We start from the raw sequence: 19,734 nt of genomic DNA, 5'->3' as shown, positions 1-19,734 counted from the left end.
CCCCCTAAGGTAAGTCTTTCCTCTCCCGGGATTGGAATGACTCCTTACCCTCTCCCTTAAAACCCACATCCTTTCATCTTTCCCTCTCCTTCCCTCTTTTCCTGATGAGGCAACAGTTTGTTGCGAAAGCTGGAATTTCATGTGTATGTTTGTGTGTCTATCGACCTGCCAGCACTTTCGTTCGGTAAGTCACATCATCTGTGTTTTTAGATATATTTTCCCCACGTGGAAAATATATATATAAAAAGGTTCGCTGTATCAGATCTGACTGAAGCTATTAAGCTTTTACTTGAAAAAAGTTCTTGGCTAAAACGTCTAACCTGCATTATCACTTTGGCAACACACATGCTACCAAATCTCCCTAAAACACAGTTTCTGACATAAAGTGACAACTGAATTACAGTTCATTCTAGTCCATTTATTCACAAGTAGTAAATGTAAGCACAGAACCTTTAACCCGCTGTCCAAAGAACCACAATTTTAACCAGGCAATAAACAATTGAAAATCCACAATTTATTCAACACTTTAGTATGCTTGACCAGTACTATACATTTCATCACTACTCAGTAGTCTGAAATACAACTTCATAGTTGGCCACACTAAATTTTAGCCCAGTAGAAGAAAGTAATAATTTTTTTCTCAACTACTCAGCAGGAATTGAATTTGTACATTTTCACAAAAGTACTAGAGCACACAGAAATACTTCCTCACACCTCGTTCCTTGAATTAATGTTTTACCGCCATTTAAGACATTTTTTTTTTTATCAGTTTCATCAAATTTCCTATGCCCACAACCTTAAATGGCATCTGATTTTGTGTCAACATATTTATAATTGTCCCGCAATTTACGCATTACGAAAAAATGATACTGGCATAATGTTGGCCACCCAGCGGTGTTTACAAATATTAATGGTTACGTTTCTTGACACCAGGGCATTCAACTCAATGGATTTGAACCAGTAAACGTGTAAAAGTTGGAACGATTTGTGTCGTATCTCCCACCGCTGCCAGGCTCTACTTGGCGCCGTAGCTCATGGGAGTAACTACGTTCGTTCGAATGAAGATATCATGACCAATCACAAGCATTTCCAAACTGTCTCTACCAAGCAAACGCAGTTTAGTGATTGTTGTGATCATCGTGACACCTTTGTCGAACCATATTTAGTGTGTTTTGGTGTATGGCCACTTGGAGCGCTAGTTGACACCATCATTCACTTTGCATTGCTCAACTGTTTTTAGTTTAAACACAGCACCGGTTACACATTTTATTCATGCTGAGCAAAACGTGTTTTGAGAATTTATTCTCATTGTCAAGTGCAATATTTATGTATGTATTTTTTGTGATGTTACACAAACAATGTGAGTGATAGTTTGCATGTGTGTGTGGTTTTCTACATAACTGATGAGGCACAGTACCCGATAACCTCAAAAAGACGACTACAGTGCAAGAGACACAGAATAACACATATTCAACACCACACAAAATACTTGTTTACATATTTGCACTTGACAGTGAGAAAAAAATTCTCAAAATGCATCATGCTAAGCATGAAAAAATATGTAATTAGTACAGTATTTCATTATTTAAATAATGAATGATAGCTGCAGGCTTTCAAATACATTGATTATGACATATGAAATTGAGTCAAATGTCCCTACTTCCCAGGCAGTTATCAGTTCCAGTTAAATCAGCTGTTTTTATTAGATAATAAACAAGTCCCTGAGAAGTCTTTTGATGCCTGTTATGTACATATATCATACATAAAGTGCAAGGTGGTATCCTACATGTAACTTTTACAGCTTAAAATGTTATTTCTTACATTTTACATTTTCCTGTGTTTAACACCATTTTTTTTTTAAATCCCTTGAAAAGTGTAAATGCAGGGTTTCTCTGTAATGTAAAAACCTTGGAAAAATTTTTGAAGCAGCACACAGAGATGGTAAATGGATGACGAGACCAACCAAAGAATTATATTTATATTAAAAATGAAGAAATTCCTCCAGCTGTATTTAAGGTGTCGATTTTATTTTGGCAACTAGTTTCAATGTTTTAACAACGTCAACTTCAGGCCCATACAGTTGTTGACGTCAACTGCATGCGGCAGATATTAGAAGTCAGTGGTGAGATATGGATGTGCTCCGAGTGGAAGGTGGCATCAATGAATGTATGGGTCTGAAGATGACATTGTTACAACGTTGAAACTAGTTGCCAAAATAAAATCGACACCTTAAATACAGCTGGAGGAATTCCTTAATTTTTAATTAAAATTTATACCAGCTGACGTCCCACTGTCCTCCATTTCAGCTATGGATGTACGAAGAAAAAAAGAATTATATGAACGCACAGACTAACAGACATGATCATAAATACTGGCTAACATTCTATGGATACATACAAAGAATGAACAAGAACACTCACAAAAAGGATTTGTGGTGTAATAAACAGATAAATTAAAAAAAAATTGTTTTCAAGAAACAGAAGAAGACCTGATAAATGAAAGACACAAAATTATGAACATGTAATCTGAAGTAAAAGAAAGGAAGAAAACCAGGAAAATATGAACACAGATAATGAAATAGGAAAACAGCTAAAGAATGAAGAGGTCTTGGGAAGAGAAAAAGAAGAAGAGAACAAGAAAAAAAAATGAACAATCACGTAAAAAAATACATTAAATTTACCTTGAAACACCTGAATGGGCTGCAACTAAATAATACAATGATGGAACAAAGGCATGGGGGGAGAGAGAGAGAGAGAGAGAGAGAGAGAGAGAGAGAGAGAGAGAGAGAGAGGGGGGGGGGGGACAATTTGATAAGCTTTACATATCAAACTGAGTAACTGGTAGTTAATGAATGCAAGTACATAAGAACAATGTCTACAGTATCTACTTTATTTTAATATTTACATACTGAATCTGTACAATATTTGACATTTTAATTGTAAACAAAATTTTTAAAAAAAAGAAGAAAAAGAATAAAATATCTTTGCACATTCACCAGTTTTTATCTTTCAAATATGATCTGAAAACAAAATGGAATGACACAAATTTATTCAAATAAATTCGGCTGTAAAAATATCAAGGCACACTTTGTATGAACTCTTCCAGGGGCATAGACTAAAGTTTGCCATGCCTCTTTCATGGTGCTTGTTTAAAATGGTACAATCCATCAATACCCGTATCGATCCTGAAAAGAAAAGGTATTGTTATATTAGCTCCAATCCTTCAGGTAAACACAAAAAAACTACTCAATAAGTAGTAGTGCGGGGCATAACATAAATTATATTATTATTTAATTGGATAGATAAAAAAATCTACTCCCCAAGCGGTGGCAAAGCGCACACACAAAAAAGGCTGTTGTGATTGACAAGCTTTCGGAGTCAGTGGCTCCTTCAGGCGGATGGTTTGAAAGGGAAGGAAGAAGGGTGAAGGGAAAGGACTGGAGAGGTCTTGGAAAAGGGTTAGATTTTGGGAAAGTGACCCAGAACCGCAGGTAAGAGGAGACTTACCATTTGGGACGAGAAGGTAAGACTGAATCAGTCTCCCCTGACCCACAATTCTGGTTGACTTTCCCAAAATCTACCCCTTCCAAGGCCTCTTCAGTCCCATTCCTTCACCCTTCTTCCTTCCTTTTCAACCCTTCTGCCTAAAGAATGAGCCACTGATTCTGAAAGCTTGCCAATCACAACAGTCTAATGTATGTGTGCTGTCGCCGCTTGGCGAGTACATTTTTTATCTATCCAATTAAATAATTTTATCAATAATTGATTGTTTCCCTTGATATAAATTATATTATGCTTTATGACAAACTGTAAGAAGCCCTATTTGCATAATGAGTAACAAATCTAATGAATTTAACCTGACGCTATTGACTACAAAGTTAGAATAAGGATAGAAAGAGGGCACCTGATGATTGTTCACCTACTGCTGAAACAGTCTTCGAAAGTTTCGCTGCTCTAATGTATTCCTGAAATTTCTCTCTCTCTTATCCAGAATTTGGCATTCCTCCCTCCAGCACTTGTTCATCTTACCATTTTCTTTTCTCTGATTTCTTATATTTTCCCCTTTTCCTAAAGATCTTTTAGTTTCAAAATCAAAGGGTTAAAATTACAAACCAGGCAACTGCCATATCTGCCTTACACATTGCTATTTCAGAAATTAATAATTTGAAGCTCTCCTGTTATAAACAAGAGAGATTTGGCATTCCCGTCGGTGGAAAACATTTTGGTTCACACAAAAATCTCCTTCACTTGACCACAATGAAATCAAAAGCCCTCATTGCAAGTGTCCACTGCTATGCACAGTAGCCATACTTTCAGCAAACAACAAATTCATGTCACATAGTATTATAGCCATCTGCCCTCTTTGCTGAATTTTAGCCATCATACCAGCATTTAAGTGAATGCACAAATGCTCATCAGAGTTCTTTGTTTACTGTTGAGCTACAGCAATTTTCTTTCTGCTGTGCCACTACTTTGTCTAGTGTTGAGCTACAGTAATTTTCTTTCTGCTGCGCCACTATCGACTGGAATTCTTTGTTACATCTACCAGTACATGTTTGCATTCTTTCAAGACTGACTGCTCACATTGGTGATGACTTCGGCTGTGGTGTATAGACTTTCTGGTATCCTCTTCAGCATAGTCGTAGTGTTGCCAACAATCACTGAAACACTCAGATGTAACTAGGACGCACAGCCTTAACCAATCACGTGGTGTCATAATGTGATGCTTATCAGACAAGTCTGCCAAGTAGCACTGAAACTGCCCAACTTCAAAATCTCAAGAGGCGGAGATCAATATGCAACAGAAACTATCTGAAAAGTAGAACATAGGGAGTTTTCCATAACAGAGGATACTGTAGACAAAAACTCACAGGGATTCATAATCTACACAAGTCTGCAGAATCACCAAAGCATGAACTGTAGCCACGCAGGCACAGCATGGCTCTCGCAACGATAACCAGCGCAGCTCAAGAAATCATCTTGGCATGGATAGCAGAAACTATTAATACTGCCTGCCTTCAATATTTCCAAATTCATGCAAAAAGTGAGTGCACATAAAGTATCAACATGCAATATGAAATCTGATTGCGTGTAGAAGCAATGGTAAGCACAGCACGCGGAGGAGTAAACAGCCCTACAGGAATGGCACAAAGGTCATCGGGTCATAATATTGGATCACAAAGTTAATTTGTACCCAATTAGATAAATGAAATTTAATTAATCTCCCGAGCTGGACATGGGGTCATCCATAGTGCTAATAAATTTATGCATTTAGTCTGGGGTTATGTGGACAATCAGATACCTAGGGACATTCTTGGCTTGCACATTCAACAAATAAGTCACAAAACTAATGCTTATCATAGTAATGTATAAAGCAGATGTTCACAACATACAGATTTGGTGAATCTGATTTAAGAAACTATACTGTATCAGCCATTACAATTGTCAGCAAATCCTCGGGTTTTATGGTACACACAACTTATTATTACACAGCTAATAATGTTTTTTTAAATCACAATCAATTTCATTTACTCTGAAAGATCATGTAAAATAATAACTGAACTAACTCCACAAACAAAGTATTTTGCAAGCAGTAGTTTCTAGTTCACGGACACTTGCAATTTACCAAGCACAGGAATGGCATGTTACATATATACAGTAATTTCAAGGCAACAGTAAATGCACCATCAGAAACAGACATTTAACCAATACCAAACTAGCAGAGATACTACTAAAATTGGCAGAGGAGAAATGTTTACATGTTGCAGATGCCTACCAACACATCCCACTGTTGAACAACATTTTAAAAATTTGCAACATGGCTACTGTTGACAATCAGTTTTCACTTTATTAAGTCTTGCACGAATTTCCAATTCTGGCCTTACACGCCATCTCCAAGTGTAGTGTGTGTCAATACACTCTAAAATTACATTACAAAATTGCAACTACACCTCGTGCAAGATGCAATAAAGGGAATACTTGTCCACAACAGCCAAGGTGGCAACCTTTAAAACATTTTTAAAAAAAAATATGGCTGGGGTACCACTCCATATCAAGGAAATGATCAAAATTTCACTGTACCTGATATCTCATGCTGTCAACAGTCTATAGTGTCATACTATTAATTATTACTATTTAGTGCCTCAAAGACACGTTATCTTGCAGCAATATCCCGAAATTTTCGTACTGTCTGTACCAAATCACATTACTTATTTTGACAATATAGTGCAAGAGACTAAACAGAGAGACTATTTAAACAACCTGTGCGTGAGAGAATCGTAAATTTTTAAAGGTTTATTCCAGCCTCAGCTAGGCAAGGGAGGCAAGCTCGGCGATGTGCTGATCAAGTAAGCCACTGAGCAGTACTGTTGACATTACGTCCAAACACTCCTGTTGGATGTGCATTTGCAAGACTGTACACGGCTGAGGAGCATGGAATAGCTAATGCTACCAACGCAGTATGACTACAAGGAAAGTAACATTTTGTAACACGGACCACTTGCATGCTATCGAGAAACTCTCACAGTGCAAATTTAAAAGGGCTAGCAATCTGTGCTTGGTGTAGTGTGAGCTAGGAAAAGCTGACAAGACGGGCTGAGCTGGATGGTTCACATTTTTGTGTAACACTTGCAAGTAAATGGAGAATATATAGTTCTAGTTAGCAAAGATACCTTTTGCAGAGGTGAAGTTAGCCTGTAAAAGAGAACAGTGATAACCATTATGGAAATATTAGAGGAAGAAGACTTTGGTAGGTTGAATCTGGATATCAGCCATGTGCAAACCACCGATTCTGTAGTGGCACACAAGAAGGTGGGACACAGCTGTGGAAGAAGAAATGTTGAAGTTTAGCGACTTGTTCTGTGGTCACCAGCGACTCTGGTAACTCAGCACCTTATACCTACAGGGCATAGTACAAATATTTATAGGAAACTGTATCATATGGTGAGACATTTACAGCCATTAATGGAGGAGTTAACTGAAAAGCAACTGCAAGATTGGATCAAAGAACCCAGTGACAGCCCATGGAACACGAATATAGTTATTGTGCTTAAAAAAATCATTAAATGGAATGAAGATATACAGGGTTTAGGTTCTGCTGTGATTATGAGTTTCTGAATGCAAAACTGCTGGAGATGCTAATCCAATCCCTAATATTATGGAGACCTTGGATAATTTGGGTCAGTGTCATGTTACCACAATGGATCTCTATAACAGTGGTTACCATCAGTTAGAAGAAGCACCTGAGGATATACCAAAGACAGCATTTACAGCACCATGCAGATATTACCAGTATAATTGGATGCTACTCAGTTTCAAAAATGCATTTGCTACTTTTTATCAGTTATTGGATGAAGTTTTAAGAGGGTTAAAGCCTAGGAACACTATAGAATGAGATTTTCACTCTGCAGCGGAGTGTGCGCTGATATGAAACTTCCTGGCAGATTAAAATTGTGTGCCCGACCGAGACTCGAACTCGGGACCTTTGCCTTTCGCGGGCAAGTGCTCTACCAACTGAGCTACCGAAGCACGACTCACGTCCGGTACTCACAGCTTTACTTCTGCCAGTACCTCGTCTCCTACCTTCCAAACTTTACAGAAGCTCTCCTGCGAACCTTGCAGAACTAGCACTCCTGAAAGAAAGGATATTGCGGAGACATGGCTTAGCCACAGCCTGGGGGATGTTTCCAGAATGAGATTTTCACTCTGCAGCGGAGTGTGCGCTGATATGAAACTTCCTGGCAGATTAAAACTGTGTGCCCGACCGAGACTCGAACTCGGGACCTTTGCCTTTCGCGGGCAAGTGCTCTACCAACTGAGCTACCGAAGCACGACTCACGTCCGGTACTCACAGGTTTACTTCTGCCAGTACCTCGTAGTTTCATATCAGCGCACACCCCGCTGCAGAGTGAAAATCTCATTCTGGAAACATCCCCCAGGCTGTGGCTAAGCCATGTCTCCGCAATATCCTTTCTTTCAGGAGTGCTAGTTCTGCAAGGTTCGCAGGAGAGCTTCTGTAAAGTTTGGAAGGTAGGAGACGAGGTACTGGCAGAAGTAAAGCTGTGAGTACCGGACGTGAGTCGTGCTTCGGTGGCTCAGTTGGTAGAGCACTTGCCCGCGAAAGGCAAAGGTCCCGAGTTCGAGTCTCGGTCGGGCACACAGTTTTAATCTGCCAGGAAGTTTCATATCAGCGCACACTCCGCTGCAGAGTGAAAATCTCATTCTGGAAACATCCCCCAAGCTGTGGCTAAGCCATGTCTCCGCAATATCCTTTCTTTCAGGAGTGCTAGTTCTGCAAGGTTCGCAGGAGAGCTTCTGTAAAGTTTGGAAGGTAGGAGACGAGGTACTGGCAGAAGTAAAGCTGTGAGTACCGGACGTGAGTCGTGCTTCGGTAGCTCAGTTGGTAGAGCACCTGCCCGCGAAAGGCAAAGGTCCCGAGTTCGAGTCTCGGTCGGGCACACAGTTTTAATCTGCCAGGAAGTTTCATATCAGCGCACACTCCGCTGCAGAGTGAAAATCTCATTCTGGAAACATCCCCCAGGCTGTGGCTAAGCCATGTCTCCGCAATATCCTTTCTTTCAGGAGTGCTAGTTCTGCAAGGTTCGCAGGAGAGCTTCTGTAAAGTTTGGAAGGTAGGAGACGAGGTACTGGCAGAAGTAAAGCTGTGAGTACCGGACGTGAGTCGTGCTTCGGTAGCTCAGTTGGTAGAGCACTTGCCCGCAAAAGGCAAAGGTCCCGAGTTCGAGTCTCGGTCGGGCACACAGTTTTAATCTGCCAGGAAGTTTCATATCAGCGCACACTCCGCTGCAGAGTGAAAATCTCATTCTGGAAACATCCCCCAGGCTGTGGCTAAGCCATGTCTCCGCAATATCCTTTCTTTCAGGAGTGCTAGTTCTGCAAGGTTCGCAGGAGAGCTTCTGTAAAGTTTGGAAGGTAGGAGACGAGGTACTGGCAGAAGTAAAGCTGTGAGTACCGGACGTGAGTCGTGCTTCGGTAGCTCAGTTGGTAGAGCACTTGCCCGCGAAAGGCAAAGGTCCCGAGTTCGAGTCTCGGTCGGGCACACAGTTTTAATCTGCCAGGAAGTTTTAGGAACACTATAGTTTATATAGATGACATAATAATAAAACATGTGACATGAATGATGGATGTGTTTAGTAGGTTATAGTCAGCAGTTCTGACAGTGCGTGTGGAAAAGTGCCATTTCGCCCGAACCTGCGTTAACATTCTGGGACGAGTAATTAGTAAACATGGTCTGCAGACCGATCGTTCTTATGGAAGCAAATCAAAATTTTCCATCACCACAAGGAACAAAACAAATGTTGCTGTTCACTGGTTTGCATAACTGCTACTGTCAATTCATTGAAGGATTTTGCGAAAATAGCTGAAACTTTGAACAGGTTACTCAAAAAGGGTGCAAGGTTTCAGTGGACACAGGAGTGTCTGCTAGCATCTGAGAAATTACAGGAGGCACTGATTTTGGATCTGGAATTGGTTTACCCCAATTCTGAAAAAGAGTCCATCCTCACATGCAATGGTTGTAATGAAGCAGTTGTTTGTATTTTGGGTCACGTGGTTAGCGCACTTGAATGTCCAGCAGCGTATGCTTCGTGGCAATTAAATAAAGTGGAATGTAGCTACAAGACAATTGAAAAGGAAATGTTAGCAGTCTTATACAGTGTTACAATATGGTGTTACTTGTATGGTAGAAAGTTTGATTGTGGCTGATCATGTGTCCTCGAAATAGTTGCTTTGTCTGTGAGAAATACCCAACATGTTAGGTTCTCAAGGCCACAGAGTTCGATTATGAGGTCATCCATAAGCCAAGTAACAAATGCCGACACACTGAGTTGCAAAGTAGCTCTGCTGTGTACAGTGGGCAAGAGTTTGTAGGAATGACAACAAGCACAGACAGAGGATAAAGACTGTCAGGTTTTTTAAGTCACAGCCACACTTTATCATATATGAGGAATTGTCGTGCGGGGATCACAAAATGCAGACCACATGTCCAAAAGGAATTGTTACAAAAAGCTCATTACAGTGCGTTGTCAGGTCATGCTGGCCGGCATGCAACAAACAGAAGTATTTTAGACCAGTTTCGTTGGAGAAATAAGAAGAGCAATGTGGAGTACTATGTCAGAGACAGTGTGCCACGACAAAAAGAGCAGATATTTCACATCAGAAAATCACTTTGCAGACGCTACCAAAGGCATCAAAGGTTTTCAAATGCTAAGGCTTTAGACAGATGGACCTTTCAACAAAACACCTGCAGGGATTAGGAACATGCTTACGATAATCTACCACTTTTCACTGTTTCTGGTGATGATAGCAATTTCAGACCAACAGGCCACTACTGTAGCACAAGCACTAGTTAAGAGTTGGATACTGAAGTCTGGAGTGTGTGATACCTTAGTAGTGCCTCACGGTGCAAACTCCATTTCAAGAAGTATGAAAGAGCTACGCTGTGTACTGCATTTCTGGAAGTTAAAAATGAGCCGTTCCACTCTCAAATAGTGATGGGACAACCAACTGTTTTCAACAACTGATAGGCTAGTCAATTGTTTTTTCATCCCCGTCTTTTTTTTCAGTCGAATGAAACCAGTCTGCAGCCATGTCAGTTAGTTTTCACTCACTCGCTCAGTATAAGTGGTTTCATTCAGTGTGTGACAACTGATTGAAACAAGTCTCTGTCAGATGCAACCTTAATATGAATGTTTTCACTCATTCACCTGGTTCGACTGGTTTAATTCAAAGCGAGAGAATCGACTGACATAAGTCCCTGTTGGTTACTTCAGATATATGAAAGTTTTCACTCAGTCTCTGTGTTTGAGTGATTTTCAGATAAATACTTTTTCACCTTTTTCTGTGGGGTCATTGAAATGAGCATGTGGCACTGCTGCCTTAGCCTCCTCCTGCAGATGCCAGGACCAGGGTCAAAGCTGGCACGAGGAGGTGGTGTGGTAGCCAGTGTGAGCACACCATTGCTGGGAGCTGTGCTAGTGGTGATTGGTCGCTGCACCAGCTGTGACACTGGATCTGGCAGCCACAGAATGGTGACGTGAAAAATGCGTGACACAGGTGCAATTTCAACTTTTAATTTTAACCAATGAACATCACTTTTTCTCAGTAAAATGTAATGCAAAACATTGCAAAAAATGTGCCAGTGTTTCTTTCTTCTTCACACACCCCTTACAAACTACTATGCTTCCTCGACATTTTACTCCCAATGAAGCGTTATTAGTTACATGTAAATTGCACCTAGAACAATTTAATGCACAGCAACCTATTTATCAGTTTTAAATGGTGAAAAAAAGCACCAGTTTTCCAGTATATGATGAAATGAAGGTGCTTATTGCTTGTTTTCATGTATATCTTAGGGTATGTGCACCTTGGTTTGTATTGTGTACCATTGCTTTACTAGAGATTTGTTTCATACAAAAACATAACTAGTTAACTCAGTGTTCCCTTCTTCTTCACATACCCCTTAAGAACTACTATGCTCAGTTAGTTGAATGAATGAATAAATACAAGCTTCTACTGACAAAATAACTAAAGCCTGGTTTCACTTGAAAAGCAAGTTTGTTCAGGAAGGCTGTATTGGAAGCGAAGCGACCTTGGCCTAAGCCTGTTTGTTCGCCGGAGAATATTGAAGCGGTATGAGTTGCTGTACAGAGAAGTTGTGGGAAATCGTGTAGAAAGGCAGTAGTGCAACTGGGAATATCCAGACGTTCCATTCAGCGCATTCTTAAAAGTGACCTCCATATGTACCCATACAAGATGACCTGTGCACAGAAGCTCACTGAAGAACACAAGCAGCAGAGACTACTGTTTGCTCAGAGGGCGGAGGATAGGGAAGAAACCCTTAACAATGTTTGGTTTTCAGACGAGGTGCGTTTTCATTTAGACGGTGTGGTTAACAAACAAAATGTACGCCTTGGGCCACTGGAAACCCACAAGTGCTTCAGGAACGACAACATTATGCTCCGAGGATTACAGCGTGGGCAGCAATTTCCAGTCACGGACTTATTGGACCCTTTTTCTTTGAAGAAACTGTGAACAGCGAGAGTTATTTGAGCATGCTTCACAATAGCTTCATTCCACAGCTTCTTGCTACTGCGTTGCCCTTCAACACGCAGTGGTTCATGCAAGATGGAGCAAGGCCACATACAGCAAACACTGTGTTGGAGTTCTGGAGTTCTTACACGAGCATTTCAACATGCGGATCATTTCACTCAGGTTTCCAGGTCGCTTGAATGACAGACAAAATTGCCCCCCCCCCCCCCCCCCCCCAATAGTCCAGACCTCAATCAATGTGAATTTTTCTTTGGGGGTACCTAAAGGAAAAAATTTTCCCGAAATGTCCACGTGATTTAATGGAGCTCAGAAGACTTATTCTTCAACCTTGCAGTGAAATTACGGAAGACATGTGCCATAGGGTAATCACCAACTTCAGTGTTTGTTTGAAGGAAGTTAGGAAACGAAATGGTGAACATATTGAGCATGTGCTGAGTTAGAACAAATCTCCATGGATGGCTCTTCATTGTAGTACATGTTCCTTTCAGATTGTATTGTCAATAAAGTTTATATTCAAACACAAAATAGTAACACATTTTGTGCGCCACCCTGTAATATTGATCATCAAAAATTATTTGCCGTTTTTTCTGAGGATGTGGTTAGGCAGGATACTAAGAGCACAGTTTAAATTGCAGCAGCTGAATATTTGTGGCAAGCATGAGTAAAACTTACACTGCTGTGCACCATGCATTTCATGGGATACCCAGTTGAATAAATGTTCCACCAAGCACTTAGACTTTTCCATAGAAAAGCCAATTACGTGTGAAACTGCTCAAGCACCTACCTCACACTTTTATTTGAATGAAAATTATACTTTTTGCCGATCATCTTGTGCTAAGCTGTTCTGATTTTCTCATTATCATACCAAGACTGACATGAATTCTTCAATAGATCAACTTATGTGTTTATGGATTCATGCAAAAGGACTACTCCCATTGGTGAAAACTTTGGTGGTGCTGGACATGCTTATAGTAACCTCTCTGAAGTAGTCTTAAAACAGTGCCAACCAAACACAGCATGGATCTTAACAATAACTGTTGCTGTTTTGGGGAAATATGATAGCTGTGAAAAGTCTTTAGTGGATGTGTTTAATTATTATCTCTCTTTCTAGTTGGTCTAATATGTCCAAAACTGAATTACTTGCTTGTGTGATACATTCTTTTAAAGTTGTCCAAGGCTCGATAACCATCTCGATTTTTCAGTTTATATTCTACTTAGTGTAAATATATATGACTGCAATTGAAGACAAGTTGAATACCAGACTATGGAATGCAAATAAAGTTTACTTTACCCTACAGAAACTTCTAGCCTCCAAACTCTTGACCAGGAAAACCAAGCAGAACTCTAGAAAACAATCATAAGGCCAGTATTGCAATATGATGCTGAAGCATGGAGCATGACCAAAACAGAAGAGTACCAAATTTCAGTCTTCGAATATAAAGTGTACAGGAAAATCTTTGGGCTAGTATCTGACCAAGCAACACACATACGAGTTTGAAGATCCAACAAATAACTAGTTAAGTTAGCCGACCAAAGGGTAGGCCGGGTTGTCAGAATGGACTATGGCAGAATAGTCTGTCAGATATGTGACAAGAAAATGGAAGAATGAAGACCCTAGGAAGTCCAAGGAGCAGATGGCACAACGAGGTGACTTCACAACTGCACAGTGCTGGGTATCACTGAAGGGGAGGAAGCAGCACAAGACAGGAAGAACTTGAGGCAGATAGAGAGACTGGTGCAGAATCATCCCAAAGAACCCAATGGAATGAGTGAGTGCTATTCTACTTCAGATTTGTAGGTTCAAACTCTAATGTATTGGTTGAGAGTGTTGAGTCTTTCACAAGTTCATTGTATTAAGTTTGGAAATACTATTTAATTTTGTCAGTCTCATCTTGAGAGTGAAATTCTGAATTTGGCTTTGACTAGAAAATGATATGAATAACAGTCTGCTCCACTGACGACATGGGGGGGGGGGGAAGTGTTTGACATTTTATTAATAAATGTCCATCTTGATTACATATGTTATACAACTCACATTACTGGGTTCAGCTTATTGTATCATCAGATCATTCAAAGGATATAGATACAAATAAAATCATCAGATAATCACATAGCGGAGATGCTGACTTGTGATAGGCACAACAAAAGGATCCACACAATTATAGCTTTCGGCCATAAAGGCCTTTGTCAGCAGTACACACACACACACACACACACACACACACACACACACACACACACACACACTCAAACGCAAGTTGCATACACGTCTGCAGTCTCAGAGAGCTGAAACTACACAGAGAGCAGCAGCACCAGTGCATGATGGGAGTGGCAACTGGGTAGGGGTAAGGAGGAGGCTGGGGCGGAGAGGGGGAGGGATAGTATGGTGGGAGTGGCGGACAGTGAAGTGTTGCAGTTTAGATGGAGGGCAGGAGAGAAGGTGCAGAGGGGGGAGGGGTAAGGGGTAAGTAGCAGAAAGGAGAGAAATAAAAAGAAATTAAAAGACTCGGTGTGGTGGTGAAATGACGGCTGTGTAGTGCTGGAATGGGAACAAGGAGGGGGGCTGGATGGGTGAGGACAGTGACTAATGAAGGTTGAGTGAGGCCAGGAGGGTTACGGGAACGTAAGATGTATTGCAGGGAAAGTTCCCACCGATGCAATTCAGGAAAGCTGATGTTGGTAGGAAGGACCCATATGGCACAGACTGTGAAGCAGTCACTGAGATGAGGGATATGATGTTTGGCAGCGTGTTCAGCAACAGGATGGTCCACTTGTTTTTGGCCACAGTTTGTCGGTGGCCATTCATACAGACAGACAGCTTGTTGGTTGTCATGCCTACTTAGAATGCAGCACAGTGGTTGCTGCTTAGTTTGTAAATCACTTGACTGGTTTCACAGGTAGCCCTGCCATCAAAGGCACGAGAGGTATGTTGTGCTTATCGCGACTCAGCATCTCTGCTATATGGTGAGTAGCAACTTTCCTTCTCTGGTATTGTTACATTCCATCCTGGATTTCCCATTGTTTGATCATCAGATAATGTGTACACATGGGTACATAAAAGGTGCTGTACTCATGTTGTTGTTGTTGTTGTTGTTGTGGTCTTCAGTCCTGAGACTGGTTTGATGCAGCCATCCATGCTACTCCATCCCGTGCAAGCTTCTTCATCTCCCAGTACCTACTGCAACCTACATCCTTCTGAATCTGCTAAGTGTATTCATCTCTTTGTCTCCCTCTACGATTTTTACCCTCCACACTGTCCTCCAATACTAAATTGGTGATCTCTTGATGCCTCAGAACATGTCCTACCAACCGATCCCTTCTTCTAGTCAAGTTGTACCACAAACTTCTCTTCTCCCCAATTCTATTCAGTACTTCCTTATTAGTTACGTGATCTACCCATCTAATCTTAAGCATTCTTCTGTATCACCACATTTCGAAAGCTTCTATTCTCTTCTTGTCCAAACTATTTATCGTCCATGTTTCACTTCCATACATGGCTACACTCCATACAAATACTTTCAGAAACGACTTCCTGACACTTAAATCTATACTCGATGTTAACAAATTTCTCTTCTTCAGAAATGCTTTCCTTGCCATTGCCAGTCTACATTTTATATCCTCTCTACTTCGACCATCATCAGTTATTGTGCTCCCCAAATAGCAAAACTCCTTTACTACTTTAAGTGTCTCATTTTCTAATCTAATTCCTTCAGTGTCACCCGACTTAATTTGACTACATTCCATTATCCTCGTTTTGCTTTTGTTGATGTTCATCTTATATCCTCCATTCAAGAGAGTGTCTACTCTGTTCAGCTGCTCCTCCAGGTCCTTTGCTGTCCCTGACAGAATTACAATGTCATCGGCGAACCTCAAAGTTTTTATTTCTCCTTCATGGATTTTAATACCTACTCCGAATTTTTCTTTTGTTTCCTTCACTACTTGCTCAATATAGAGATTGAATAACATCGAGGAGAGGCTACAACCCTGTCTCACTTCCTTCCCAACCACTGCTTCCCTTTCATGCCCCTCGACTCTTATAACTGCCATCTGGTTTCTGTACAAATTGTAAATAGCTTTTCGCTTCCTGTATTTTACCCCTGCCACCTTCAGAATTTGAAAGAGAGTATTCCAGTCAACATTGTCAAAAGCTTTCTCTAAGTCTACAAATGCTAGAAACGTAGGTTTGCCTTTCCTTAATCTAGCTTCTAAGATAAGTCGTAGGGTCAGTATTGCCTCACGTGTTCCAACATTTCTACGGAATCCAAACTGATCTTCCCCGAGGTCGGCTTCTACTAGTTTTACCATTCGTCTGTAAAGAATTTGCATTAGTATTTTGCAGCTGCGACTTATTAAACTGATAGTTCGGTAATTTTCACATCTGTCAACACCTGCTTTCTTTGGGATTTGAATTATTATATTCTTCTTGAAGTCTGAGGGTATTTCGCCTGTCTCATACATCTTGCTCACCAGATGGTAGAGTTTTGTCAGGACTGGCTCTCCCAAGGCCGTCAGTAGTTCCAATGGAATGTTGTCTACTCCCGGGGCCTTGTTTCGACTCAGGTCTTTCAGTGCTCTGTCAAACTCTTCATGCAGTATCATATTTCCCAATTCATCTTCATCTACATCCTCTTCCATTTCCATAATATTGTCCTCAAGTACATCACCCTTGTATAGACCCTCTATATATGTGCAGATTATTTGATGACAATATTAATATCTGAATACTTTTAATGATCTGACAGTGGCAGTATGATAAAACCGATAATGTAAGTCGTATAACATGTGTGGACAAGACAAACATTTATAAGTAAATAATCTGCTACATTGTGACTTCTGATGTGCATGTAGCTAAGACTTTTATCTTAATTTATTACACGATATCTGAGTCTCAGTAGTGACATTGCTTCTAGTACATGTCTGTTTATGTAGATCATTGTGCGCAACATAGGTGATTTGTTATGCACGTTCTTGGAAGTAGCAAACTTAAACAGTTTTATCCCATTTTCACTGCTACATTGGTGCAGATTATGGGATTCTATTGTAGGTCTACACTGATTCTCGTGGCCTATTTCATAATTAGAATTACTTTAAAAATTCATAATAGAAGAACTGGTCATGATGAAACATTATTCAGCACATCTCTATCATTAGAAAGTTCGTACTTCTACAGCGGTACGCCAAATGCTTCTCCCCTCCTCCTCCTCCCGTCCCTCTCAACATACAGCCTGCTTCAAATATACAGGAAGTATCATTTTACAGCATGTCAGTATCAACTGTACCTGGATAGATGACATAACTCCATTTGCAATTGAGCTCAACTTCCCAGCAACCTTTGTTACTCCTTGTCTCACACTCTCTTTGACATCTTCTAGATCTGGTGTTTGCAATTGTGCTGCGAAACTTGAAGGGCGATTGCTTGCTGCATTACCATTACCGAAGAAGTCTGCAGATGAAATGCTAGAAGAACCTTCAAAGCGTGATAGATTTACCTTACGCTCCCACTGAAATAAAACAATTTTTAAAAAATGTAAGATTAATAGAATATTTTATGAGGAACTCTCCTACACATATAAAATTTAAATTAAAGCAAAATCATAAAGGTACATGTAAAATATTGCTCTATACTTTTCACTATTTTTATACCCTGTTTATGTGAATTCTCGTAATAGTTGGAGACAGAGAGATAAGAGAGAGAGAGAGAGAGAGAGAGAGAGAGAGAGAGAGAGAGAGACAGAGAGAGAGACAGAGAGAGGGGGGGGGGGGGTTTGTTCAAATCACTGATAGATATACAATGGTATTGATCACATGGTTATTAACTTACGTTATTGTCATGACTGTCTCCAAAAAATTGGTCTGATGAAATAGCTTTCGCACTTCCAAATTTCTTCTGAGCTTCATCTCCTGTAGAGGCTGGTGCTGGGATGGGATCCTTTCTGTGAGCAGGTTTCTCATCTGTACTGACTACTGAAAATGACGAAGACGGCTGCCTACTTTCTGGCTGCCAAGATCTACTTGAGTTGCTGTATCTGTCACGGCTTGAGCTCCCATCAAGGAACATAGACTCCAAACTTCTGCTCTCACTTGAGCTAGATGGCTTATACCTAGGGTCAGAAAAAATATTTATCACACTTGATCAAAAGGTATTTTAAAAAGTTTATGACAGAAAGCAAAAGAATACAAAATCTGAAATGGTACAGCTGCAAAAGAGAAGGATAAAATTTCAATCAAATAATAGAAGTATACAAACACACAATGGATTTTTAAAACTAGTCGGAATTGTCTTTAAGAGGATCTGTGAAAAAACACTGGAAAGTTTATGAGCGTAAGACGAAAATAAAATAGATAATTTTGCTAGGTAGACATATTTTATCAGTCGGTTACAGGATGGAGAGTGCAATATCTAGGAACACAGAAAATTGTGCAAGCATTTGTAGAGTTCTTTAAGTGTTTCTACAGTTCAAGAGATGAATCAGAAACACAAGTAATTAATAATGACAATCTGGAATTAAGTAAGTTGAGAAGTACAAAGCCACTAAAGGTAGGAAGACCATTTTAAAAAGGTAAAGTCATGTGGAATTGTTGGATGGGAGACTTGTGATTGGTTATTCAGCCACCTAATTGGAAAAAGATTCCCTACCTTGTTCGCAATGGCATCTTTTATGAAAGAGCAAGTGGTATGTCTTGAGCATATCTGTCCAGTGCAAGTGGCTGATGAAGTGCATGTCAAGTTTATTGTCACATTTGTGTTTAAAGAACAGCATCTGCAATACAGTAACGCTGTGCAACAGATGTTAACAACCTAAGCTGTGGAGGATGGTTTCAACAGAAATAAATCTAGAGGCAAAGTAGTGCAAAAAAGACATGCAAAATTGTTTACAGAATGTCTGCAGAGGTAGACAACTCTCTGAAACTGGAACACTGTAAATATTTTACACAACAAACAAGATAGATGACACACAAGGAACTACAGACTTGATAGCCTCTTATCTTTAATGTAGAAGATATTATCATCAATCGCATAGAACAAACATTTGATTTTCTATGCTACCCAATGTCCTCTTTAAGTGAATATATCTCAATGCATCACACAACCTGTCAATAAAATTATGTAACAGTGCAACGAGTATGAATTACCACATTGTCTCAGATTCAGAAAGTTTAAGGATTATTTTGACTAACTTGAGAAACAAAGTCTTCAGTCAACCATGTTAATATATTGTAGAATAATGGATCAATGCTATGGCTTCCATTAGACTTCATGAACACAGGAGGATATTCACAATTGATAGAGGGGTTGTACTTTTATGCCACCAAAATAATTGTCAGTTGCCTTAGAGGAAGCTTTTTAGATCTCTAAATTGGGAAAAGAAGAAAGAGGAGGAGATGAAGAAGAAGAAAAAGAAGAAGAAGTATGTGTCTATGGAACATACATGAATCACATTTGTTTGTGCTGATGACATTGTACTGTTTGTCTTCCACTATGAAGGGAGGGACGGAGGGGAAGAAGGAGGAGGGGGGATCAAAAATCAATTACAACAAGAGTACAATAAGGTTCAGAAAAGTCATAAAAGCTGTTGAGTTTTGTATTTATGGCTGCTGAAGTTGACTGGGTGTACAGAAAAAGAAATACAAAAATATAACAGCAAAAACTGACCCAGCATGCTTT

The 19,734-nt window shown here is 40.1% G+C and overlaps 1 protein-coding gene and 1 non-coding gene across 5 annotated transcripts in view; one reads left to right on the top strand and one right to left on the bottom strand.

Moving 5' to 3' along the window:
* Positions 1-2,873: 2,873 nt before the first annotated feature.
* The window catches only part of LOC126412362 (ADP-ribosylation factor GTPase-activating protein 2), an 82,757-nt gene continuing 65,896 nt past the window's right edge, over positions 2,874-19,734 (bottom strand). For all 4 annotated transcript variants that reach the window (XM_050081924.1, XM_050081925.1, XM_050081926.1 and 1 more), the window contains 3 exons: positions 17,890-18,169; positions 17,348-17,569; positions 2,874-3,184 (listed from right to left, as the gene is read on the bottom strand). In XM_050081924.1, coding sequence (XP_049937881.1) covers positions 3,167-3,184; positions 17,348-17,569; positions 17,890-18,169 — 520 coding nt within the window. In that variant the 3' untranslated portion in view covers positions 2,874-3,166. The remainder of the gene's footprint in view (positions 3,185-17,347; positions 17,570-17,889; positions 18,170-19,734) is intronic.
* On the top strand, positions 8,683-8,757 carry Trnal-caa (transfer RNA leucine (anticodon CAA)). Its single transcript has one exon. It is a non-coding gene; the product is annotated as a tRNA-Leu (tRNA).

This window comes from Schistocerca serialis, chromosome 7 (genome assembly GCF_023864345.2).
Source record: "Schistocerca serialis cubense isolate TAMUIC-IGC-003099 chromosome 7, iqSchSeri2.2, whole genome shotgun sequence".
Classification (NCBI taxonomy): domain Eukaryota; kingdom Metazoa; phylum Arthropoda; class Insecta; order Orthoptera; family Acrididae; genus Schistocerca; species Schistocerca serialis.
This window is presented reverse-complemented; position numbering and strand designations above follow the sequence as displayed.